Genomic DNA, 23,845 nt, shown 5'->3' on the forward strand with positions numbered 1-23,845 from the left:
CTGCCCTTCTCCTTCCAGATGTGGTCACAGACTTTGACTTCTCCCCCTTTGATCAGCTCCTGCTGGCCACAGGCTCTGCTGATGAGACGGTGAGTGCTCAGTGACAGGGGGGACAAACACCTCATGACCCCCAGGGTGTCTCTGGGAGTCACAGCAGGGCTGGAGTGATGTAAGAGGAGCATGGGGTGGAGGGTGCCAGCTTTGGGAGAGAGGAGTGGGACATCCCCAGGGAGGGGGACAGAGCACATGGTCAAGGATCAGCCTCCTCCATCTGGGACCCCATCCCACCAAACTGCAATCACCTGGGAATGCTCAGGGACCTCAGGGACCAAACCCTGGGCAAGCAACGAGCCCAGGTGGGCCAGGGTCCTGCTCACCTGCCCTGGCACTGACCCCCTCTCTCCTGGGGCTGCAGGTGAAGGTGTGGCGCCTGCCCGAGGGTGGCCAGGACATTCCCAGTGGCGCAGGGCTGACCCTGGGGCCCGGGGGAGCTCCAGTGGACACTCTGCAGTTCCACCCCACGGCAGACGCTGTCCTGGCCAGTGGTGCAGGGAAGAGAGTCACTGTGTGGGACCTGGGCCAGCAGCAGCCCCTGACAGGTAGGCAGGGCTGTGACTGCCCATGACACGTGTCCTCCTGTGTGTCCCTCCATGTGTTCTCCCCGTGTGTCCTCCCCATGTGTCTGTTCCATGTGTCCTCACCGTGCCAGTGCCTGGGCTCAGGGCCTGACCTCAGTGTCACCAAACAGGCAGCTCAGGTGGCTTTTTAGGCAGGGCACCACAGCCCCTTGTGCCCCTGCACTCTGATGCAGAGGTGTGAAACACTCCGGTACTGCCAAAGGTGTCCACAGGAGCTCTGCTGGGGATCCCCTGGGTGACAGGTCCCTCTCTCTGCATGCCCAGGGCATGGGTGGATGTGGGTGCTTGCTGAGCAGCCTTGCCCAGACCTCAGCCACCCTGAGGGGGTGAGGAGATAGGTGGCAGCATGGCTCTGTGGCTTTCTCAGGGCTCCTGCTCTTTGTATCCAGCTGCCAGCAGCACAGGAACGAACACTCCCTGCACAGACATAGCGGGAAAATATTCTGGCTGGGAGAGTGATGGCTCCTGCCCTGCCTGCAGGAGGGACCCTGCTTGATCCTGGCCCTGACTGTGCTTTATCCCCACAGTCCTGGATTCCCACGGGGACCAGCTGCAGAGCCTGACCTGGAAGCGAGATGGGCACCTCCTGGGCACCTCCTGCAAGGTGAGCAGTGCCAGGGGGCGCCTCGGGGTGGCACGGCAGGGATGGGCTGGATGTACCCTGAACCTGGGGGGCACCCGTTTCACAGAATCCCACGGTGGTTTAGGTTGGAAGGGACCTTAAAGCTCGTCTCGGTCAGGGACACCTTACCTTAGCCCGGGGTGCTCGGAGCTCCACCCAGTCTGGCCTGGAACACTTCCAGGCACGGGGAGCGTGGAGGGACGGGAAGTTTGGGTGTGGAGAGGGGCAGGAGCGGGGTCAGCGAGCCCGCGGGGAGGAGGGACGGGAGCAGCGCTAGATGGCGCCGGCCGCTCGCTGCGGGACGCGCCGGGAACGGCGGCGGGGCGGGTGTGCAAGGAGTGTGCGAGGGCAGTGTGCAGGGGGAGTGTGCGAGGAGAGTGTGCGAGGGCAGTGTGCGAGGGCAGTGTGCAGGGGGAGTGTGCGAGGAGAGTGTGCGAGGGGAGTGTGCGAGGGCAGTGTGCGAGGAGAGTGTGCGAGGAGAGTGTGCGAGGGGAGTGTGCGAGGGCAGTGTGCAAGGAGGGTGTGCGAGGGGAGTGTGCAGAGGGAGTGTGCGAGGGGAGCGTGCAGGGGGAGTGTGCAAGGGGAGTGTGCAAGCCACAAGGCCCCCCCAGGCCGTGCCGGAGGCTCAGCAGGCAGCTGTGAGCGCACAGCCCCAGCCCCAGAGCTGGGGAGGGAGGGACAGCAAAGGGTTCGCGGGGGGAGCCCCGGGGGCAGCCCGGAGCCCGGCCCGGCCCGCAGGGATGAGCCGGAGTCCCAGCGCATGGATGGAGCCCCGTGCCCGTGTGTGAGCTGGGCACAGGGGGTGCAAGCCCCAGCCGTTCAGGCTGGGGTGTGGACCTGCCCCTGTGGCTGTGGCTGGCACAATGCATGCTCCCCAAACAACACCCTGGCACCTGTGCACCCCCTCGCTGCCCTGCCTCTGTGCCCTGCCCGTTTGGCAGAGGGGTGCCAGGCAGGAGGGGGCTCGTTCTCCCGCAGCACTGTCAGGATGGCATCTGAGGGTCAGGCTCCAGCCCTGGCCCTGCCTGGGAGGCTCCCTCCTTTTCTGGGAGCAGTTTTAAGTGTGTTGGGGTTCTGGGGGTGCCCCCTGCCCACGATGTGGGAGGACACAGTGCAAGCCATCCATAGGGATAGGCACTGCAGGCAGGAGAGTGATGGGCAGGAAGGGGAGGGCTGCTCACTCCAGCCTTCTGCCTTTTGCATCATGACATCCCACTGGCCCCAAGGTCCTTTACCCTCCTCTGTTTTCTTTTATCTCATCAGGACAAGAAACTGCGGATCTTTGACCCTCGAGCAGGCCCAGCTGCCTCCCAGGTATGTCCCCTCTGGATGTGCTGCAGGCAGCCCTGCCCAGGCTGCAGGGGGGTGAGCTTTGGTCCCCCAAACCATGCCAGCCCTGGCTGGGAGATGCCAGGAGCTGAGGGCATGGGGAATAGGGCTGTCCCCTTAACCCTGGTGGCGTTCAGCAGGGGGCCCTGCTCTCCCACCAGGCCAGGGAGCACCCCCAGTGCAGTTGGACATGCCAGGCAAGCCCTGTGTGTTTGAGGGCTCTGGGCTCCTGGGCTCTGCCCTGCCCTGTGGGAGCTGGACCAAAGGCTCTTGGGCATGAGGACCCACCAAGGGCAAGGGCTGGGCAGCTGGATCTGCACAACTCAGCAAATAACAGTGATTAGGAAATAAGGAGAGAATTGAAGCCCTGACGTCAAGTTCAAACAGCCTCTTATTAGAGGTTTCCTGTGGCTTGGGGGCTCTGGTTGCAGAAGGGGCTGGAAGCCCTTGGTAAGGGAGGGATGCAGTGGAGAGCAGGGTGGGATGGCTGCAGTGGGCTCTGTCATTCATGGTGGATCTCCTGCTGCCTGTGGGCTCAGGAGCCAATGGCTCTGGTGACAGTGCCAAGGCACAGTGATGGAAGGGAGCCAGAGCTCCAGAGCTGCACCAGGACTTTCCACCTGCTCCTGCACATAACCCAGGTGCTGAGCTCCCCAAAGGCCCCTGGGTGCTTCCTGCAGTACAAATGATGCCCTGACCCTTCAGGCAGCCTTATAAACACCCCAGCACAAAAAATAAACACAGACCCAGGGGTGACACGTGCGGACGAGCCGGGGCAAAGTGCTCCCAGCGCTCCAGCCGCCGCCACAACCCTGTCCCGCTCCAGTTGCCTCAGCATGGCTGGAAGATCCCATTCTCTACTCCAAAATTTATCCACTGCTGGCCTCAGTGCTCCCCTCCCCTCGTGGCCCCCCTTCTCCCCCTGCCAAACCTGTCGGCTTGTCTGATGGCGGAGCTGTGAGTGCAATGGGCTCGAGCCAAGTCTCCTGGGGAGGGTGGACTCTGTCTCACTGAGCTATTAAAAATAACGTGTGAATGATGGTGGCTGTTCAAAGCAGGCAGTTCACTTCCCTCCACCGCTGTCTGATCCAGCCCGGGGCCGGCACTCTGTGTTTGCCAAGAGAAATATTCACCTTCACTGCCGCGGCCCTGCCCGGCCGCCTCGCAGTGCATGGAGATGTTTAGTCTTGGAGAAGTGCTCTGCTGAAGGGGAAAACTTTAAAATGCCATAAATCCTCTGGAACTTTGCGCAGGGCTTGCTTAGCCAAGAAGAATAATGCTCCTGGGTTTTGTTCTTTTCTTTTTTCCCCATGGCTGGAGGGCTGGGTTGGTTGGAGAATCTCCTTCTCCCCCTGGTGATGCCGGGGCCGTGCCATCACCTTGAAGGCTCCTGGCTTTGAAGTTGCCTGGTTTTTTTTGCAGAGGTGAGCTGCAGGATGGGTTTCCCAGCTGTGCTGGCCCCTGCAGCACCGTGGGCTGGGTTTCCTCACAGCCAGCACAGGGTCCTGCTGCTGGCTCACCCTGAGCCCTGTGTGGAGCTGAGAGCCAGCCCCAGGCTGCTCCTCCGGCTGGATTTCTTAATTTGCCAAGCCTGCCTCATTAAACATTCCTTTGTCTAGAGCAGGGGAAAAGAATTGAGAAGGAGCTAAAATAAGCTCAGGGAGGAGTGGTCACTCCTAATACCTGCTGCTCTCTCAGGCGCCATGGATGTGGCACAATGGGGTTGGGGACCGAGGGTGGGTGACAGGGAGGGTGACTGGCAGGCTGCCCACACCCTGTGACCATATCCCCCGCCAGGTCCTGACCCCCCATTCCCAGCTATGCCCTTAGCAGCTATTTTGAGCATATCCCAGCAGCGGGCAGACGCGTGTGACGCAGCGTGGCCGGGCTCTGGCTGACCCCGTGGGGTGCCTGGTATGTACCCGGGGCCATCATTTCCCTTGGGAGAGCAGTGGCCTCATCCTGCTGGATCCCCATCCTTTGTTGCAGCCCCTTTGTGAGCATCAGGGCTGTGCTCACACCCTAGGGCTGCTCTCAGTGCCCTAAACTGGCAGTGGAGATGCCAGAGCTGCCCTGGGTCCTGCCTTGCCACCCCATGGGGCCACGCTCCTGCTGCTGGCTGGGTGCAGATCCAAGCACCACTGTCCTTCCAGAGAGTTCTGTGAGTTCTGTGCTCTGCCTTATCCCCTCCCAAGGCCATGCTGCCCTGTCCTCCCCTCCCACAGGGCTGTGGTCGCCCTCCTCGCCTTGACCCTCCCCCTGGAAGCGAGTCACAGCCTCTCCCTTGTGGCTGCAGCCCTGCCGGGGCTCTGTGTCGCTGGTCCTGCCCTCACCCTCCTGCAATCCCCGTGCAAACCCCACCAAAGGTCCCTCACCTTGGTGGGACAGGGGACACAAGGCTGAGCAGGGAAGCTCCATACCCATACCCATACCCATACCTACCCAGCTCATGCCTCAGCTGGGTCACCAGCAGTGTGGGGCACTGATTCAGATACGCCCTGGGTACTAAGGTGGCATCTCTGCTTGCCCACTGCTCCAGCCACCCTGCCCTGGGTACAGAGCCCATGGGCCACGTCCTGCTGCCCCCTGCGAGGGGCTGTGTGTGCATCTGGCCAGCACCTGGGGCAGGCCTGGGACAGGCGCCGTCCGTGTGGAGCTGGGGGCAGCCGCTGAGTGGGATGAGAGGAGCCGGCTCCGTTCTCACGAGAAACTTCCTCCGCCGGCGTTTGGGCAGGGCCGGGGGCGAGGGAACGGCCCCGCACCGGGCCAGGCCCGCCCCGCTCGCCTCGGGATGAGCCGCGCTAATGAGCGGGGCCGGGGCTGAGGGCGCCCGGGGACAGCTGTGACAGTGTCCCTGGGGGCTGTCCCCGCCGGGGTTTGTCCCCGCAGGCTGGGCCGGGGCGCAGTTCAGTGATGGGCAGAGCCGGGGATCACGGTCTGAGCACAGCCGGGGCTGTCCCAGCCTTGCTCAAGGTTCTGGGGGGAAGAGGGACTCCAGCCCCTGCCCCAAACCATCCCATCAGCTGTGCCCCAGTGGGAGACACGCCATGGAGAGAGTCCCGTGGTGGCAGGGTGATGCTGTGCAGGGTGGAGATCCAGTTTTGGGGTGATCTGACCCACAACCAGAACTCCAAGAACCCTGACATGTCACCTCTGCCCAGGATCCAGCTGTCAGCCCAGGGCTGGCTGGGGACCCCTTGTCATCATCAGGACGTAGAGAGACTCCAGCCTTCCTCCCACTGCCCCATCACCACGGCGTCCCACGCTGGGGTCACCCCGGGGGTACCTGACTCCCAGCCTCGGCAGCAGCTTCCTCCGGGCTGGGGGAAGGCCCACAGCATCCCACATTCCCAAGGAGACCGTGGGAAGCTATGAAAAAGTTGGCCTGACTCTGGGCAGCCTATTTATAGCAGTGCACGCTCGGCGCTCTCATGCTCCTGTTCCCCAGCGTAGCTGCACGAGACTGTTTATATTTCCTCTGCTCCGCTTCCCCCAGCCCGTCCTTCCCAGGAATGCTGCTTGGAATGGCAGACATGGGGAAGTCGAGGAGGATCTGGAACGAGCCAGAGGCATCTCAGGGGTGTGGGTGTGTGTGGTGGCACTGGATTTTCCTTGCTTGTGTGCCCGTCCCTCCCACTGGGAATGGCCTCAGCAGCTGAGGCCCACACAGGCTGGCATCTCCATTTCTGGGGCTCCTCGTGGTATTTCAGGAGCCCCAGCTGGGACTGACCTGGGACTCCTGGCAGGCTGCTGTCCAGAGGGCAAAGGTGTTTTGGGATTTGATGGCGTCATAGCAGGGCTGGTGGGGCTGGTGGCTGCAGGAGGAGGGGAGAGGCAGCAGAGGAGGGCTGGCTGCTGGCTGCTGCAGCCTGCCCACCCCCCTGGCCAGCAAATCCCCCTCTCCTGCCCCACCCCAGCCTCGTGGTGTCTGTGCCCACTGGGAGCCCACCCACCTTCTGCCCTCGCTGTGCCCACAGCATCCTCTGGGGCATGGCCTTGGCCTCACCAAGGGCAGGAGGGGTTGGATGAAGCAGGGGGGCCGTGCTGGTGGTGGGGGGACAGGCAGAGCCTGCTGGTGCCCAGTTCCCCAGGGCACAGGAACCTCACAGCAATGCTGCCCTGGCCAGTGGGACTGGGGAGGTGGCGTGGGCAGCAGGGGACTGTCCTGGTCCCTGCCCCGTGTGACACACACACAACACACCTGGCAGAGGGCAGGGCCTGTGCTGGCAGTGTGATGGCTGCTGGAGCAGCCCCCCAGCTCTGTGGGATCCCTGCACTCCCCTGGGGCAGGTGACAGCTCCTGGGCTCCTCGAGCTCCAGGCAGGGACCAGGAGTGGGGCTGGCCTGGGAGAGGCTGCTCTGTTCTCCTGGTTACCTCTGGAGTAGCTGGGATTTGGCAAGGGAAGGACATCACTCACATTCCTGTTCGGAGAGGAGGATTCGGTGCGTGGTTAACCCTTTCAGCTCCAGGGGAGCCGTTCCTCTACTGCCCACGGCCTCGTGGGTGTGCAAGGAGCAGCAGCTTCCCCAAGTGCATGTACCCGGTGTGGGTGTCTGTCCCCAGAGTCCCCCACAGTGCCCTGGCCAGAGACCCCTCCTGCCCTGGCACCGCCTGGCAAAGGGACAGCTCAGCCTGGCACTGGAGCCTCCTGTGCCCACGCAGATCCCAGATCCCGCTGCTGGGGTTGCTTCCCACGGGGATCAGATGTCCGTGGGCTGTTAGCCACGGGCAGGGCTGAGCTGTCCCAGCCCTGCCAGCCACGGGGCTCTGCCAAGAGCAGAGCTTTGACCCCCCCCCCGGCCACCTCCCGCCCTGCCAGCCCCAGGGCTCTGCCCCGGGCTCCCACCTCCGGCTCTCCCTGCCCTGCATCCGGCTCAGGGTGACGGCTCCGGGGAAACAGGGATCGCCTGGGAGCCGGAGCAGCCCTGGCTTTGTGTGGGGCTCTCGCAGGCAGCCGGAGCGGCCGCTCCCTGCGGGCAGCTGTTCCCAGCTCCCGAGCCCGCGCAGCGCTGCCAACAGCTGCGGCCGAGCCCTGGGCCCCCGCAGCCCCGGGGCTGCACCGGGAGAGGGGCTGGGACCCCCACGGAAACCAGCACCTCACCCCAGCCTGCCCAGGAGGGATCGGCTGGGACTGGGAGAGGGGCGGTGCTGGAAACTCTCCCCATGCAGCCGATCTGGCGCTGAGGAGGGGGCTCAGGCTCCCCCCAGCCTGGGCTGCCCAAAACCGGCAGTGCTGGATCCGTGCAATGAGCTGGGCACTGTCCGGGAGCTGGGAAGCTTCCTCGGCCCAGGGCTGGTGGGCTCCTTGCAGCTGCCAGGGGGACAAGGCTCAGGAGGGACACCCGTCCCTTGGGCTGTGGCTGGTTCCCTGCTCCAGGGGTTCCAGCATCACTCCGGAAAGCTGCCAGGGTCTCTGCCCAGCTCTGCCAGCCCCACGGGTGCACAGCAGCCCCACGGGTGCCCCAGGGCTGAGCCACACCAGTGTCCACCCTCAGTGCCAGCCCACACCGCCCCGTCCCTGCCAGGACCCTCTGCACCAGGGGAGCTGCTGTCCGCACGCTCACCTCTGGCAACATCTGCACAGGCTGAGCACGGAGCAGCCCAGCCTCCCGCATACTTGCTGCCATACGTACAGCTCAGCCGGGATGGAACTAATGCAGAAAACATGGCCCTGAGCCGCAGCCGGCTGCCGGGGGCTGGGAGAACGGCAGCATCACCCTGCCCTCCCAAACCCTGCCACCGCCGCCAGGGGCTCCCGGGCACTGCCACTGCCCCGGGCACTGCCAGCACCGCCAGGGGCTCCGGGGCACCCGCGGGACCCAGGGCTGCGGAGCCGAGGCCGTCACTCGGTTATGGGATCTGCAGATGTTGGGCCACACGGCTCAGGTGCAGAAGTGCTCTCCTGGCTGACACGCGGGCTGGCCCCAGCTCCTGGAGTTTCCATCCCTCTTGGCAGCGATCCTGGGACACGTTCCCTTCTCCAGGTCCTTTCCCTGCTGGGTCCATGCCAGCGTGCTGGCGCTGGGGGCCCGGAGCTCCTGCCCCACATCCTGGCCTGCGGCTGGGAGCTCCGGGCTGGGCTGGGCCAGCGCTGCCTCTCCAAGGGAGCCGTGTTTGTGCTGGCAGGGCAGCTGCCGTGACGGAGCCAGGGCACGACGGGCTTGGCACCGTGCCCCTGCTCCCACCCTGTCTCTCTCCAGAGAGTGGCATCTCTGTGGGGTGGAGGCTGCTCCAGCAGAGCTTCTCCAGCGAGGTGTGACCTCTCCATGGCCCCTCTCTGGCTGCTGCGGTGGCAGAGCCTCGCTGGTGGTCACAGTGCTCACACCAAGGGGGACACAGCCCATGGCTCCTCCCCACCCCTCCTGCCCCCAGGCCTGGTGCCCCTGCCCTGCACAGAGGTCCTGGAAGTGCCGTGCCAGGTTTGGCTCTGGCAGAGCCCTGCACTTTCCCTGCCAGCTCCGAACTCGTTAGCAGCCAGTTCTTGGCGCTGCTCAATGAGAGCGAGGGGCTGTGAGTGCTGCCTGTGCCGCGGGCCAGGGCTGCCTGCAGCTCCCTCTGGGGTGCCTGAACCGCAGGGCCCATCTGGGCACCACATGGGAGCTGGGAAACACACGCTGACAGCCCCGTGGAAGCTCTTCCCCTCCTGTCTGCAGCAGGACCAGGATGGGGACAGGATGTGGGCTAGGGGTCCCACCCCCCAGGGAGCCAGGGGAGAGGTGAAGCAGGGTGCAGGGGATTAGAGCACTCTGGTGAACGTGGCCAGGCTCACCTTGCCGTGTTTCAGTAGCGTCTGGGCACACATGGGGCACCCAGCTCCAGGAGCCAGGATTCAGCATGGATAAAGAGCCTGGGATGCAGCCAGGGAAGTAAGTGCCTCTGTCATCATCGCCATGGCAGAGCCTCCTCTTGTGTGTGTGGCACGGAGCAGCTTCCTCACAGCACTCTGTCCCCCTCACCCGGGTGTGGGGAGAGCCCTGGGGACACGGGAGCCATTGTCACACTCACCTTACCTGCTCCCACCCTCCACTCCTTGCTGGGAGCTGGGCCAGCTGCTCCACAAGGCAGCCACGCTGGCATGGGGGGCAGTCAGGGCTGTCACTGCTTGCGGGCTGTCCCCACCGCACTGTCCCCAGGGCAGCTCTCAGCAGGGCCAGCGCTCGCTCCACGTGCTCAGGCTGGTGAAGCACACGTCCCCTCAGCGTGTCCAGCAAGGCTGGCAGCAGTTCTGACAGCCCTGTCTCCTGTGCCTTGCAGAGTGTCCTGGGACACGACAACAACAAGGACTCCCGGCTGCTCTGGATGGGCTCCAGCGATTGCCTCATCTCCGTGGGGTTCAGCCAGGTACAGTCCCTGCCAGGAGGTGGCCCTGGCACCTCTGGCATGTTCCAGCCCTACTCCCTGTGGCTGCTGTGCCAAAGCACCCCAGGTGCTTTTTGGGTGGCCTGTCCCCCATGAGAGCAGGAAGTCCCCTCTCCAGGTGCCCTGGCCCTTGCTGGGGTGGTGGAAGATGACTGGTGAAGGTGGTGGCACCGTAGAGCCACCCAGTGCCCACTGATGCTGTGTCTGTGTCTCTGCAGATGCGGGAGCGGGAGGTGAAGCTGTGGGACACGCGGAGGCTCAGCGGGGCAACGCTCACCATGGCTCTGGACACCTCACCTGGGTAGGGATGGGCACTCAACATGGGCTGGGAGGGAGAGCGGTGGAAATGTCGTGGTCAGGGACCCATCAGGGGTGTGGTGGTGGAGCAGGAGCTGGCGGAGAGCTCTTGGAACCACCAGCACTCGGCCACAAGGGTGGGGACAAAGCTGGAGACCGTGCAGCTGCATCCCCATCGCCCTTTGGGGGACGTGAGAGGCAGAGGCAGTGCTGGCGAGGGCACAGAGGTGCTCTGTAATGCCGTGGTGGGTGGTGGCGCTGCTGGGGACACTGTCTGAGGTGGCTGCTGGCCGGGTGGGTTTGTGCTCTGGGGCAGCATCACAAGATGCTGCAGGCGAGTGAATCCCTTTGGCGCTGCTGGAGCGGCTCAGCCCTGGCCTCCCGCTCCTGCCGTGCTCTGTGCCGCTCCTGCCGTGCTCTGTGCCGCTCCTGCCGTGCTCTGTGCCGCGGTGCTGCCGCTCCTGCCGTGCTCTGTGCCGTCGTGCCCGCCCAGCCGTGGCCAGCCCCGCTCACCGGGCACCGCCGGGAAGTGGAGAAGGAGCCTTGGCTGTGTCAGGGGTCAGCGCCCCCTGTCACGGCACGATGGAGCCGTGTCCGTCTGCGGGGCGCTGCCAGGGCTGGAAACCCTCCAGCTAGAGCCGGCCTGGCCTCTCCCACGCTGCCCAGAGAGCTGGCCTGGCGTCACCGTGTGGGCAAGAAAGTGGGAGGAGGAGGAGGAGGCTGTGCCTTCCTCCCACAGGGTGATGGGCTGGGGGCACAGTTGTTGGGATGCACTGGAGGCCACCAGCTCTTCCCAGGGCTGCAGGCAAAGCCCTGGCTTGCTGGGACCCTCTCTGTGTGCCGAGCTGGCTGGGGATGCTGGGGCAGGCTGGGGGTACGGGGCCAATCCAGGGCTCTGGTGAGGGGCTGAGTGTGCTGTGACAGCCCCTGGCCTGCATGCCCCACACCAGTGCCAGCTCCAGGACAGTGCTGGGGGCGGCCAGGACAGACAGGAAGGGAGAGGAGAGGACCTGCATGGGCACGGTGGGGTGAGGTTGGTGTGGAGAGGCTGCCTGAGCATCCCTGAGCCTCCTGCCAGCTGCTGGGGAGCAGCCTCCAGCTCTCCTGCTCAGTTCAGCGAGCAAAGCCATCACCAGTGTCCAGTGAACGCTCTCAGGGAGGCTGGGGCTGCTGCAGGGGGACACCTCGGGGTCCATTATTGCCCTTGGCGGAGAATCCAGCGGGAATTACCCCGAGCCAGCCGGGTAAATGGGATGCAGGCGCTGCTGTGCTCGGCCCCCTGAGCACAGGCTGCAGTTATTTTGGCTGCCGGGTTTATCGGCTCAGGAATGCGGCTGGCGGGCGCTGCCTGCGCGTCACTCCGGGGCCCTCCGGCCCGCGGCTGCGTGCGGGGCCCGCCGAGAGGGGCCGGGGGCGGCGGGGGCGAGCGGAGAGCCCCCCTTGGTGTGGGGAGGTGCAGCTTTGAGGCCACCGCGCTTCCAGCCCCGAGCGCTGCCGCCTGTAAATCTGGCGGGGATGACAAATGGCGGAGGGGATTTGGGCTGGCTCCGGGCGGAGGTGCCGGGCGGGGGCCGAGCTCCCCCTCCGGCAGAGCCATCCCCAGCACGGCCGCGACACTGCGGAGCCGCGGCAGGGGCACGGGGTGGATGCTCTTGGGGTCACCGGATCACCAGATGTGCTTGGGGCAGGGTTGGAACGGGGGGACAGGGACTGAGCCCCGGGGATGGCTGTTGTGATATATGTTAGATCATTTATAACACTGTGGATCTGTGGCCGTGGTGCCCAGTGCGGGGCACGGACACTGCTGGGCAGTGCAGCGGTGCCGGGCCGGGAGCGGGGCGTGGGGAGCTGCAGCAGCAGCAGCAGCTCGTTGAAGCTCTTTGAGGAAGCAATCAGTGGGCGGGCAGGAAACTCATACCATTCATTACTGACGCCAGGCCGGCAGGAAGGGGAGCCCGCATCCCCACCGCATCCCCACCGCGCCCGCCGAGCCGGCACCGCGCGTCCCCATGGCACCCCAAAGCAGGGCCACGGCGAGCCCCAAGGTGGGGGACACCCTAGTGTGCTCACCCCAACACCCCCAGTGTGCCCACAGCAACACCAAACCCATCAGGCTGGTTGTGGCCTATCCAGCATCCCTGAGCGAGGTCAGGGAGTGGGAGGCACCGGCCCCATGGACCTCCACATCAGCCTGTGCCTTTTGGGGGTTCTCTTTCCCAAATCCTGAGCAGGTGAGATATTTCTGACCACACAAATATCATTTTCAAAGCATGTCAGGGCCATGCTTAAGAGCTGACCCCACCAATTCCCAGACCCTGAGGGAACAGGAGGTGAGAGGTGTGGGTGGCCATGGCCCCTCTCTGCATCCTGGTCCTCAATGTGCCACCCCTGGGTACCTGCTGTTCCTTCAGCTCAGGTTTTGTCCCCGCCTGGCCCCCTTTAATTAGATCAAGGATCAGCAGGGCAGGAGCCAGGAAGGGGCCTCAATAGGTTATTGTTGCCCTAAATTGTAACCAGCACCAGCGGGGTTGGGTTACCGGCTCTGACTTGGGGTCACCGAGCAGACCCCGCTGCACGCCTGGCAGGCAGCACAGCACTGCCCGGGGACAGTGCTGTCACCACCGTGGTGACAGGAGAACAGCGCCTTCCTTGCATCAATGTCCTGATAATGTCCCCAGGGAGGCTGGGGTGCCACGGCCGGCTCAGGGCTAGGGCTGGATCAGCAGGGATGAGATCTGGGGTCAGCAGAGGTGCCCGTGGGGTGTTCCAGCAGTGGGCTGTCCCTGCAGGGCAGGATGGTGGTGGGGCTGAGGGATGGGGACAGCTGGATCCCCACCAGCCTTCACGGTGCAAAGTCTGACAGAGCTGGGAGGTGCCACAGCCGGGACCTGTGTGCAGCAGGGAGCTGGCACAGCAGGATGTTTGTGGAGGGATTTGGGGCTGTTTGGCTCCCCCGGGCTGGAGCAGGACCCAGGTGGTCCTGCTAACACTCACACTTTGCCAAGGCCTGTGGCTGAGCCAGCTCCTGGAGCCAGGCTTGCAGTCCTGGCACCTCCCAGCACCGGGGCACCCAACCCCACTGAGGCACAATGCTCCCACTGTCACCCTGTCACCTCTCCCCAGATACCAGCTAGGATGGGACCTGCTCTTGTCCTGCCTGGCACCCTCTGCACTGCTCTTTCCTGGGCCATTTTGGGTCATGGTAGGTGTTTTGGGGCTCTCTGAAAAAACCCATCCCAGCAGGAAGAACATGAGCAGGACAGGTCCACTGCTGTCCCCATGCCCCTGCAGATCCCAGAGATGCCTGGGTTGACACGTGCTTGCCATCAGAGGAAAGGGGTTTTTCCTGCCCCAGTTCAGCTGCCACCCTCAGACACAAGGAAGGGGAGAGGCCACCCCACCCCATCAGGTGTCACCCCAGTGGGACCCATCCCCACGGGCAGCCACATGAAGGGGTTAAGGCGGGGCAGCCACCCAGCCCATGTGGCCTGTCCCGTAATTCCACTGGGTAAAAATAGCCCAGCGCTGGGGCGGGATGGCAGCGCCCAAATCACTCCCAGATGAGCCACAGCCTCAGTGGCCACACGGTGCTCCTGGCCTCCCCAGCTCCGCGGGAAGATGATGAGCTCCAAAGCTCTTCCTGGCAGCACTGGGCTCTGTGTGATGGGCACACGCCTGTCCTCCTGTCCTCCCCCCAGAGATTGGGCATTCAGATCCCTGGCACTGAGCCATGACCCCTCGGGGCTCTGCTGCAGACCTGGGGGACCCAGGGGACCTGTCTTTGGTTTCTGTGGGGCCATGCCTGGAACCAGGGGTGATTTTGGGAGACCAGAGCCCTCCACGTCAGGGTGCAGGCAGGATCTGCCCTGGTGAAGCTCCTCCCGTTGTGGCTCCCCGCCGAGCCCCCATCCTGCCGGTGGCTCTGCACGGGGCTGTCACTCACCGGCCCCGCCGGATCGCACAGAGAGAGGGAGATTGTTTTTTGGGTCCATTTCAGGGGGTTTTGCAATCCTTGTCGGCGCTGATTCAGCTTGCAGGAATTAGCAGCGCCGCACGATGTGCCGCTCTTGGAGCGGCTCTTGGCGCGCGACGGGGCTGGCAGCGGCCAGGGGAATTTTGTGCTGGGATTCAGGAAGCCACAGGGGCTGGACAGCCCCACTTTGGGCACTGCTGCTCTCCCGCAGGGCTGCCTGGGTGCAGATGTGGGTATGGGCCAAGCCCTGTCCTGGCTGCAGCGTCCCCGTCACCTCCGTGCCAAGGCTGAGCCCTGCTGCCCCCCTTGTGCAGCTGGCACCCCAAAATCTTTGGCTCGGGGTGTCTCAGAGGTGCTGCACCTGCCAAAGCTGAGCCCTAACTTTGCTTCTGCCCTCCTGGCATCTCCACTGAAGCTCCCTCACTTTGGAGCTGCTGGAAGCTCCTCCAGAGCAATGGGATCAGCTGAGGTGCCAAGGGGTCCCCAGCACACGCTTGGCATCGGGGGGTGCCCTGCGAACTTTTGGCTACTTGCAAGTGGGGAAATCGGCTTCGACAGGGGAAGGGCCCATCATGGAGGCAAAGGAAGGGGGAAGTGAGGGGCCAGGAGGGGCTGGAGGGCTCCTGGGGCCGGGGACACGCCGGGGGCTGGCCCGGGCCCGGGGGGCTGTGGCGGCGGCCGGCCGGGGGCACCCGGCGCGAGGCCGCGGCTCCGCCAGGGACTTTTCTTCTCTCCTCCTCGCGAGGCTGGAAAATATACAAAGCTCGCAGTGAAAATATTTACACAGCAGCAATTTTGGGAGGAATTTGGGATGTTAATTTGAAAAATCTGTGGGGAGAGGACCACAATGGGCCCTTTGAGCGGGCGAGCGTGGCCATCGCAGCGAGCCGCCCGCGCCGGCGAGGGGCCCCTGCTGCCGCTGCGCCGGCCCTAATGGGAGCCAGCCCTGCCGGAAGCCCACCTGGGAGCCGGGGGGCTGCGCCAGACGGCCCCGCCGACGCCCCGCGCCCCTAATTGCATCCAGAGGCGCTCCCTGCCCCGGGCGAGCGGCACCGAGGGGCCGCGGGTCAGGGCCGTGCCCTGCGGCGGAGCGGCGGGCCCGGAGCGCACGGCGCTGACCCCCGGCTGCAGCCCCGCGCTGCGCTCATTCTCTCCAAATCAAACATACCTCGGCGGGCAGGGCCCCAACCTGGAAAATTCCAGGCCCAAAGATAAAGGATTGGAAAACGATTAAAACCAGAGGGTTGGAGCAGAAAGCACTTGGCAGCGGGAACCTGCCGAGCGTCGGCTCCCAGCCCACCCCGTGCACAAAACCGGCTGTTGTGGGGCCGGGCAGCGGGGGCTCTGGCGGCGCCCCCGGGCTAGGGGCCACGCAGGCTGACACTTGTCACGGGCCATTTGGGGGTCCCGGTGCCGCCGCGGGTGACGGCAGAAGGCTGGGCTGGGCTGTTTGTCCCGCAGCTGGCCCCGCAGCCATCTGGCAGGCGGGGAGGGATGAAGTCAGGCTGGATGATGCGCAGGGCAGGGGCTGATTTGAACCCCGTGGCCTCTGTTTTGGGAACACCTCCTCAGCGCCCGAGGTGGGGGGCAGCGCCCTAGGGGTAAAAACGCCCAGAGTCGGGAAAACTTCCCCCCTCCCTTGCCCTGACTCATCCCGGTGCTCGCCAACAACAACGGGAGGACACGGCTGACCTTCCCGCTCCTCTGCAGGGGACACGCCACACTGCCCACACCCCTGCCTGTGACGGGCAGTACCTGCCGAGATACTCAGAGCTGCACAGAACTTTTTGTTGTTGTTATTTTAATCATTTTGGGTTGTTTTTGTTTTTTTTTTTTACAAAAAGACACCCTCTTCTGATCTGCCTTACAAAAGAGATGTACACAAACCTGTACTAAAAAAAGTTTTCCCAGAAGAAATGGGAAATAACGATGTATAAATATTCTCTCTGAGTTCTTAAAGCTTCAATTCCCGGTTTGCCTGCTCGGCACTTCCTTTGGCCCGGGGGGTCCCGAGGGTCCCAGCACCTCGGCCGGGCCGTATTGCTCACATCAGCTTCCAGGGAGTCGAGTCACGGGCCGTGCTCCACTGAAGGACCCTTGTTACCAGCACGTGGGCATCCCTCAGCCCAGTCACAGCAGCTTTCTCTTTAGCAGGAGCTATAAAAAGCTCCCCAACCCCCAAATTAACCCCCCCTTCTCTTCCGCTGCGCACCTTCTAGGTAGAGTCACAGAAATCAAGGCACAGAGCAGTAAAATTCGTGTCTCCTCCTGAAGCATGGCAGCCTCTGGGAAATTGCACGTTGTGGGATGAGGGGGTTCTGCCTCAGTTCAGTCAGCTCCTTGGCAATCCGTATCCCAAAGGGACACGGCCAGGTGCTGCCTCTGGAGCTCAGCCCTCCTGTGTCCAGGGCTCTGGAAGCCCTGTGGGTTCAGAAGTAGGAGGGTTTGAGCCCCGGGGTGTTGTTGTTGCTGGGGTAGTGCGACTGCATGAGCGGCACCTCGCACTCAGAGCCGCCAGAAAGCATAGCTGCCTCTGGCACCTTGCAGCCGTGGCTGCTCAAATCCCCGTTTTCCAGGCAGGCTTTCACCCCTTCCAGCTCCAGCGGGCCGGTGTCCGCCCCAGCACCAGCACGGGCCTTGGCGCGGCGGTGCCGGCAGTAGTACATGGCGGCCGTCATCACCACCAGCAGCAGCAGCATGGCAGCCAGCGCAGGGACCAGGATCAGGGCGAGGTTGGGGTCCTGGCTCTGGGTGACAGGGGAGTGCTGCTGCAGGCTGAGGGGCAGGGTGTGTGCCTCGGCGCAGTGCTCCTCCTTGGGTGCCTCGCCCAGCGCCCCGATGCAGACGCGGTAGGTGCAGTTGGGTTTCAGCGCCCGCACCGTGTACTCGGAGAGCGAGGCCGGCAGGCGCAGCATCACCGCCCGCTTGTCCGGCCCCGACAGGTTCCGGTAGCTCAGGCGAATTCCCTTCAGCTGCGCCTTGGACTGGATGTAGCTGTGCAGGTCCACTTTGAGGGAGGTGCTGCCCACCTGGGCGATGCTGACCCGCTGGGCAGGGGGCAGGGCCGGCGTGCCCGGGGCCGCCGTCGTTCCCCTCGCCTCCACCTCGCAGTACACGCCAGCGAAGCCCGTGGGGCACAGGCACTCCAGGAGGTTCTGGGCGCCCAGGTGGCAGGTGCCGCCGTTCAGACACGTGCGGGGGGGACAGATGGGCGCTGGGGGGCTGGTGGGGGCCGGGGCGCTGCTGAAGGGCACCAGCGTGGAGCTGCCCTGGGGCTCTCCGGACCTCGGGGTGGGCGCGGCGGTGCTGGGGGGCGGCGGCGGGCGGTGGGTGCTGGGCGGCGGCGTGGGCGGTGGCAGCGTGGTGGTGCGGGCCGTGGTGGGCGTGGGGGTGGTGGTGGGGCAGCCAAAGTCGGTGTACTGCAGGTGGTGGAGGAGCTTGCCCGAGTTTTTGGGGGGGAAGTGGCAGCGCGTCTCCTCGGGGCGCCGCAGGAGCACGCCGCTGGTGTTCACCCACTGCACCAGCCAGCTCATCTGGCAGATACAGTTGAAGGGGTTGCCGGCAGCCGTCACGGCCCGCAGCCTGGGGAAGAAGCCGGAGAAATCCCGAGGGATGGTGTTGATGTTGAGGTTGCTGATGTCCAGCTCCTGGAGGTTGTGGAGGCTCTGGAAGTCCTCAGCTGGCAGCTGGGAGATGCGGGCGTTGCCGGCCAGGCTGAGCCTGGTGAGGCTGCCCAGGCGCTGCAGCACAGCCGGGACGCGCTCCAGCAGGTTGTCAGAGATGTCCAGCTCGTGGAGGTTGTTTTGGACCTGGAAGAGCTCCTCGTTTAAGCTCGTCAGGCCCAGCCCTGCGATCTTCAGGGACTCAATGCTGACGGCATGGAAAGCCCCTGGTGCAATGGCAGGGATCTTGTTCCAGCTGATGTCCAGCAGCAGGAGGTTGGGCAGGTCGAGGGGGGGCACAGCCCTGAGCTGGTTGTGCTGCAGCTTTAGCTCCAGCAGATTCTCCAGCGTGTCAAAGGCAGCAGCGTGGATGTGCTGGATCCTGTTCGTCTGCAGGTAGAGCCGTTCCAGCAGCCGCAGCCCATGGAAGGTCTCATTGGTGATCTCCTGCAGCTGGTTGGAGGACAGGTCCAAGTTGACGAGCTCCGTCAGGGGCTGGAAGATGTTTCTCTGGATGCTGGTGATCTTGTTTTGTGAGAGGTCCAGGAGCTGGAGGGCAGGCAGCCCTGCAAAGCTGTCCTCGCTGAGCGTTGTGATGCCGTTCTCAAAGACGTAGAGGGACAGGGTGCTGGGGGGCAGCCCCTGGGGCACCGTCTGGCCCCGCCTGGCTGCACACAGGATGGTCTTGGTGTCATGGCACTGGCAGCCTGCAGGACATGCCCCGGCCAGCTCCCCACGGGCCAAGAGGAGCAGGGTGCAAAGGATCAGCTGCTTCATGGTGTCAGCTCTGCAGAGACACAAGCACAGCCAGGGTGAGGGGATGGGCCCTGCTGGGGGGTACCCAGGGCTGGGGGGCACCTCTGAACCCCGCTCAGCCTCCAGGGCTGCCCACCCCGGCTCCATGCTCCCCCCCTCCCAGACCCCCAGGATTTGGGGATGCGGTACCTTTGCACACCCCAGGCCCTCCCACTGGTATTGGGGCTGTCTTCTGTGGAGCACCGAGACCTTTCCCAGTACTCACAAGGGCCCCAACCTCCCCAGCTGCTCAGCAGGGTGCAAATCAAACACGGGGGATGTGGAGAATCAGAGCACCGGGAAGGGGTGGGAGCCTGGCCGGCCTCCCCTGCATAGAGCTCAGCTTAACCCTTTGCTTGTGCTGCCATTGCAGCAGCTGCACCCTCAGGGGCTGCTCCTGCCCGGATCACCAGCAAGAGCAGCCCCTCTTGGGGACAGGGGCACACAGTGTGGGGCTGGAGGAGCCATTTGTGTCCCCACAGAGTCCAGGGGCTCATTCACCCCCACCCAGCCCCTGTCCCCACAGGTCACCTTGCTGCTCCCCTCACTGTTAAACTCCAGGGACTCAGCACCGTGGTCTGTGTCCCTGTCCCTTGAGGGCTGGGATGGAGGGAGGAGGCTCTGGGGTGACCAAGACTGTAACACCCCAACCCCAGCTCCCCATGGATGCCTTGGCCAATGTCACAAACGCTGTCTGTGTCCCACAGGGCTCTTCTTTCAGCCCCTTTAATGACACTAGGCCGGACCAGAGACTCACAGTCTCCTGCCACTCCATCTCAGGGTCGGGGGGAGGTGGCAGAGTGGGATCCCTGGGCAAGGAAGAGGCGAACCCTCCCCCAGCCCCATCTGTTGCCACCTCTCCCCTGCTCAGAGCTGTGGGAGCTCCAGGCAAACGCCCCCGCCGTGGCTCACAAGGGGCCCCGCTGTGTGTGGGGGGCCGCAGGTCACTCAGCAGCACGTGCCGCCTGCCCCGGCAGCAGTGCAGGGACAACACATCCCGAGCCAGGAGGGTCTGGAGCCGTGCTGTGTCCCCTTGTCCCCTGCCGGGGGGTTGGACAGGGTTAACACCGCGGCCAGCTCTGTGCTCGCCTCTTCCCGAGCCGCCCCCCCTAGGGTGGGGTGAGCCCACGGCTGGGCAGGGTCACCATAGGCGCCTGAGTCACTTGGCCTGGCCAGCCCTGCCCTGACATGACCTGTGCCGTCAGCCCTGACACTGGGGAGGAGCTGTGCCACATCCCAGAGGTCACTGTCACCCAGGGGTCACACCATCACTGCAGCCCCTCCCCAGCAAGGCCAGCTCAGCCCCCTCAGCAGCGTCGGGTGCCCCTGCACCCCACATCACATTCAGCTGCCAGCAGAGTTAAAAGCACAACATGGAGACCCTGTGAAGAGCTGTTTGGGGCAGACCCAGCACCCCTCGAGGTGGCTCCAGCACCAGAGCGTGCTGGCTGGTGGCAGAGCCCTGGGTGCAGGATGCTGGCATGCCAGCGGTGCCACGGCCGTGCCAGCCCGCCCGGGTGGGCAGCGCCGCAGCGGGGCCAGGCCCGCGGGATGCTGGCGAGGCCGGGGCTGGTTTTGCAATGCCAGGGTCGGGTTTCGCTGACGTGTCCCGTGCTGCAACCAGCTGCTGACTCCGAGTCTCTCTCGTCCCTTTAATTACGCTGGCATTTCCTCCCCGTCTGCCAGGCTCCCCGCTCCGGGCAGGTTCGGCCAGCCCGGCCACGGCCGCGCATCCGCGCCTGGCCACGAGCACCGGGCACGGCCCTGCCGCCGCCCCCGGCATCGCCCGCTCCGCCGGCACACGCCGACACCCCGTCCGCGCCCCGCCTCCCGCACGGTGCTGCTGCGGGGCACAGAGGGGTTCCCGCAGCCCCGGACAGCCCCAGGAACGGGGGACAGGGGACAGCTTCCCCAGGTCCTGGCAGGGTCCCCAAGGGCGGAGAGGGGCCCCGTTTCTGCCGGAGGTGTTGGGGCCGCCCTGCCAGCGGCCTGCTGCTGCCTTGGCTGGGCTCCCCCGCGCCTGCACCGCAGATATTTGCCGAATTATTCATATTTTCCGGCTGCGGGGAGGATCTGGGCTCAGATTCCCCTAGTCCCGGCTCAGCCTTTCCCTGCCAGCCTGCTGGGGTGGGAGTGCCGTGTCACCCCCCTTCCCCGCCTGCAGCCCCCGGGCCCGGGCCACCCCTGGCACTCGGCAGGGATGGATGCCCTGCTTTGCGCCCGCCTCCTGTTTTTAAGGACGAGGCCATGTCCTTGTGCTGCAGGGTGACACCTGTGCAGGACAGGCTGGAGGAGCTGCAGAGTTCCTGCTTTCTCCTCTGCTTGAGGACCTCAGGGAAGCAATCACAGCCGGGGTGTCCCTTCCCGCACCGGCAAGCGCAGCCAAACAAAGCCAGCGTTGTTGCTGGCCCGTGGGCTGCCACCTTGGCCGGTGGCACCAGGGCAGGAAGGACGGGGGCCCTGCAGTGTGCGGTGACAGGGAGGTGACACGGTGCCGCTGCCGGGCGGGATGCAGACGCTGCTCCCCTTGCCTTACACCCCTCAAAACAAGGCGATGTCAGCATGTGCCCCCTCCCCGAGCCAGCCGGGGGGATGTGCAGGATTAAACCCTTAATCCTCCTCCCCTTCAACCCACCCTGCGCCGGCCGCCGCAGCTCCCACCTCCTCCCGCTCCCCTCCCTATTTAATTAAAGTTTCCGCAGCAGCCCCGCAGGAATGCAAGCCTGGTTATTGCATTCCCCGAGCGCTCGCCAGCCCCTCCATCCCGCTCCTGCCCCTTTGACCCGGCCGCGCTCCCCATCTCAGGTGCCGGCAAGGAGAAAAACCAGCAGAGCCGCTTTGCCGGCAGCCAAAGCGCCTCGGGAGGAGCCGGAACGCCGGCGGAGGGTGGGAGGAGGCGGGCGAGGGTGCCACGCGTGGCCCGGGCGGCACGGGCAGATTCCTCCGCAGTGACTGGGGCGGCCGCGGTGTCCCCGAGCGCTTCCCCGTGCCGGCAGAGCCAGCCGGGCAGGCGGCGCTTGCGTCAGGGCCACCCGGCCGGGCTCGGCGTGGCGCGGGGGAAAACAGTAATTAGTGTCATCCCTGATGGCGGCACTGCCCCGGCCGTGTGGGCAGCGGCACAGCTGGGTCAGCGCAGTCCGGCCGCCACAGCCCCGCAGGGTGAGGGCGTGGGGCACGCTGGCACGGGGAGGTGTATGGGGGGACAGTAGTGGGGGGTTTGAGCCTCAGAACTGGAGCATCTCTGCTGGCATGTGTTGGCTCCTGTGGCCGTTGTCAGGCTGGGAGGGAGCCAGGCGTGGAAAGGGATATTTACACCACGGTGGCCCAAAGAGGTGACACCCAAAGACAAAGAGGTGACACCCAAAGAGGGTGACAGGCGCCAGCACCCTCCGAACTCATGCCAGGTGACAGTGAAGTGTGTGGGGAGCTGGCGGCAGGAGAAGCGTTGGGGTATCCCTGCCTCTCAGTGCCAGGCTGGCCGTGGCCCTGGTGGCACCCATCCCTCTGTGCCAGCCAGAGGAAAACCCTTGTCAGCACTGCATGGGGACCCGCAGCAGGTCAGTGACCCAGGCCAGCGGCCCCTGAGGACAAGCAGAACGAGGGCAGCCAAACCCCACCGCAGCCAAGCCCTCCACTGAGCAGGGTGGTGATGGACACTGCTGCCAGCAGCTCCCACCTCTGCCTGACCCCAGCAGGAGAGCCCAGCTGTCACATCTGCCGAGACAGAGCAAGCATGGGATGGGCCCAAGACCATGCTGGTCCCGTGTGGGTCTGGAGCGCTTCGCTGCCACTCGGCCATGCCGGATGAAGCTGTGCTCCATGTCAGCCCCAAATACATCCCTCCCCTTGCCTGCAATGGATGCAGCACCAGAACAGGATCCCAGAGCCAGACCCCAGCACATCCCATGGCAAAACAGGCACAGGCAGGGATAGGGGAACGAGATCCCTCCGTGATCCCCTGTCCCAGCCCTCTGCAGTGCCACCGCCCCAGCCCAGCCGAGGCCCTACCATCAGCCGGGGCAGGGGCCAGCCGGATGCCCCTGGCTCAGCTGAGGCCTCGCAGGGAGCAGGGCATGCCGACCCTCAGCCGAGCCCTAGTGACACCCTGTCACTCTGGGTGCCCAGGCCACACCGGACGTCCCACGGCCCGGGCCGGGCCCACCAGGGCCCCCCGGGCCCCACCGCCCCCTGAGCCGCGGATGCCCGGCAGAGCCCCCTCCCGCCCGTGGGCTGCCGCCCCACAGAGCCGCGGTGGCCGTATGGAGGGTCGGGCGGTGCGGCGACCGCGGGACTCACCGTGGCGGGCGGTGCGGGGCCGTGCGGGGCGGGCGGTCAGTCCATGGCGGCAGAGCAGCGGCGGCCGGACGAGCGCTCCCCTCTCTGGCGGCGCCGGGCGCGGGGGGCGGCATTTAAACCAAGGGGGCGGGGCCTGGCCTCCCGCAGGGCGCCCATTGGCTGAGAGCACGGAGGGGGTGGGGCGGGGCACGGCCTCCATGGAGGCTCCGCCCCCGCTCACCTGGGGCCCCACGGGGGCGGCACCGCGGGGACCCCCGGGACCCCCAGAACCGCGGGGACATCCGGGACCACAGGGACCCCCGGGACATCCAGCACCTCCGGGACCCTGGAGTGCTGGACCCCCGGGACAACCAGGACCTCTGGGACCCTGGAGTCACAGGGACCCCCGGGACCCCCAGAACCGCAGGGACATCCGGGACCACAGGGACACCCGGGACATCCAGGACGACAGGGACACTCGGGACATCCAGGACCACAGGGACCCCCCGAGACATCCAGGACCACAGGGACACCCATGACATCCGGGACCACAGGGACCCCCGGGACATCCGGGACCACAGGGACCCTGGAGTCACGGGGACCCCCCGAGCCGCGGGGACATCCAGCACCTCTGGGACTTTACAGCCATGGGGATCGTGGGGACATCCAGCACCTCCGGGACCCTGGAGTCACAGAGATTGTTGGGACCCCAGAGGCACAATGTCCCCGGGACATTCAGGACCTCTGAGTCACAGGGACCCCCAGGACCCCCAAGACCTCTGGGACTTTAGAGTCACAAGTACCATCGGGATATCCAGGATTTCTGATTCACAGGGACCCCTGGGATACCCAGGACATGTGGGACCTCAGAGTCACAGGGACCATCGGGGCACC

The 23,845-nt window shown here is 65.1% G+C and overlaps 2 protein-coding genes across 3 annotated transcripts in view; one reads left to right on the forward strand and one right to left on the reverse strand.

Annotated features, from left to right (window-relative positions):
- Positions 1 to 23,845, forward strand: part of LOC131565135 (mitochondrial import inner membrane translocase subunit TIM16-like) — a 37,215-nt gene that overhangs the window by 4,761 nt on the left and 8,609 nt on the right. The window contains exons 4-9 of the mRNA XM_058815841.1: positions 19 to 89; positions 416 to 599; positions 1,166 to 1,242; positions 2,524 to 2,574; positions 9,845 to 9,931; positions 10,168 to 10,250. Coding sequence (XP_058671824.1) covers positions 19 to 89; positions 416 to 599; positions 1,166 to 1,242; positions 2,524 to 2,574; positions 9,845 to 9,931; positions 10,168 to 10,250 — 553 coding nt within the window. The remainder of the gene's footprint in view (positions 1 to 18; positions 90 to 415; positions 600 to 1,165; positions 1,243 to 2,523; positions 2,575 to 9,844; positions 9,932 to 10,167; positions 10,251 to 23,845) is intronic.
- Positions 16,030 to 23,085, reverse strand: VASN (vasorin). 2 transcript variants are annotated; one of them, XM_058815842.1, is made up of 2 exons: positions 22,973 to 23,085; positions 16,030 to 18,668 (listed from the first exon to the last, which is right to left on the reverse strand). In XM_058815842.1, exons 1-2 carry the CDS (start codon positions 23,083 to 23,085, stop codon positions 16,649 to 16,651), a joined length of 2,133 nt encoding a protein of 710 aa, XP_058671825.1. In that variant the 3' UTR covers positions 16,030 to 16,648. The 2 variants fall into 2 exon arrangements, with proteins under 2 accessions (XP_058671825.1, XP_058671826.1); XM_058815843.1 differs by lacking the exon at positions 22,973 to 23,085 and adding an exon at positions 18,827 to 18,933.

The sequence above is a fragment of the Ammospiza caudacuta genome, chromosome 17, assembly GCF_027887145.1.
Source record: "Ammospiza caudacuta isolate bAmmCau1 chromosome 17, bAmmCau1.pri, whole genome shotgun sequence".
Classification (NCBI taxonomy): Eukaryota; Metazoa; Chordata; class Aves; order Passeriformes; family Passerellidae; genus Ammospiza; species Ammospiza caudacuta.

Coding starts and splice junctions, on each gene's coding strand:
- VASN (XM_058815842.1), bottom strand. CDS start 23,085: ATGCCGCCCCCCGCGCCCGGCGCCGCCAGAGAGGGGAGCGCTCGTCCG. Junction 18,669..22,972: donor GCCCCGCACCGCCCGCCACG/GTGAGTCCCGCG, acceptor GTGTCTCTGCAG/AGCTGACACCATGAAGCAGC.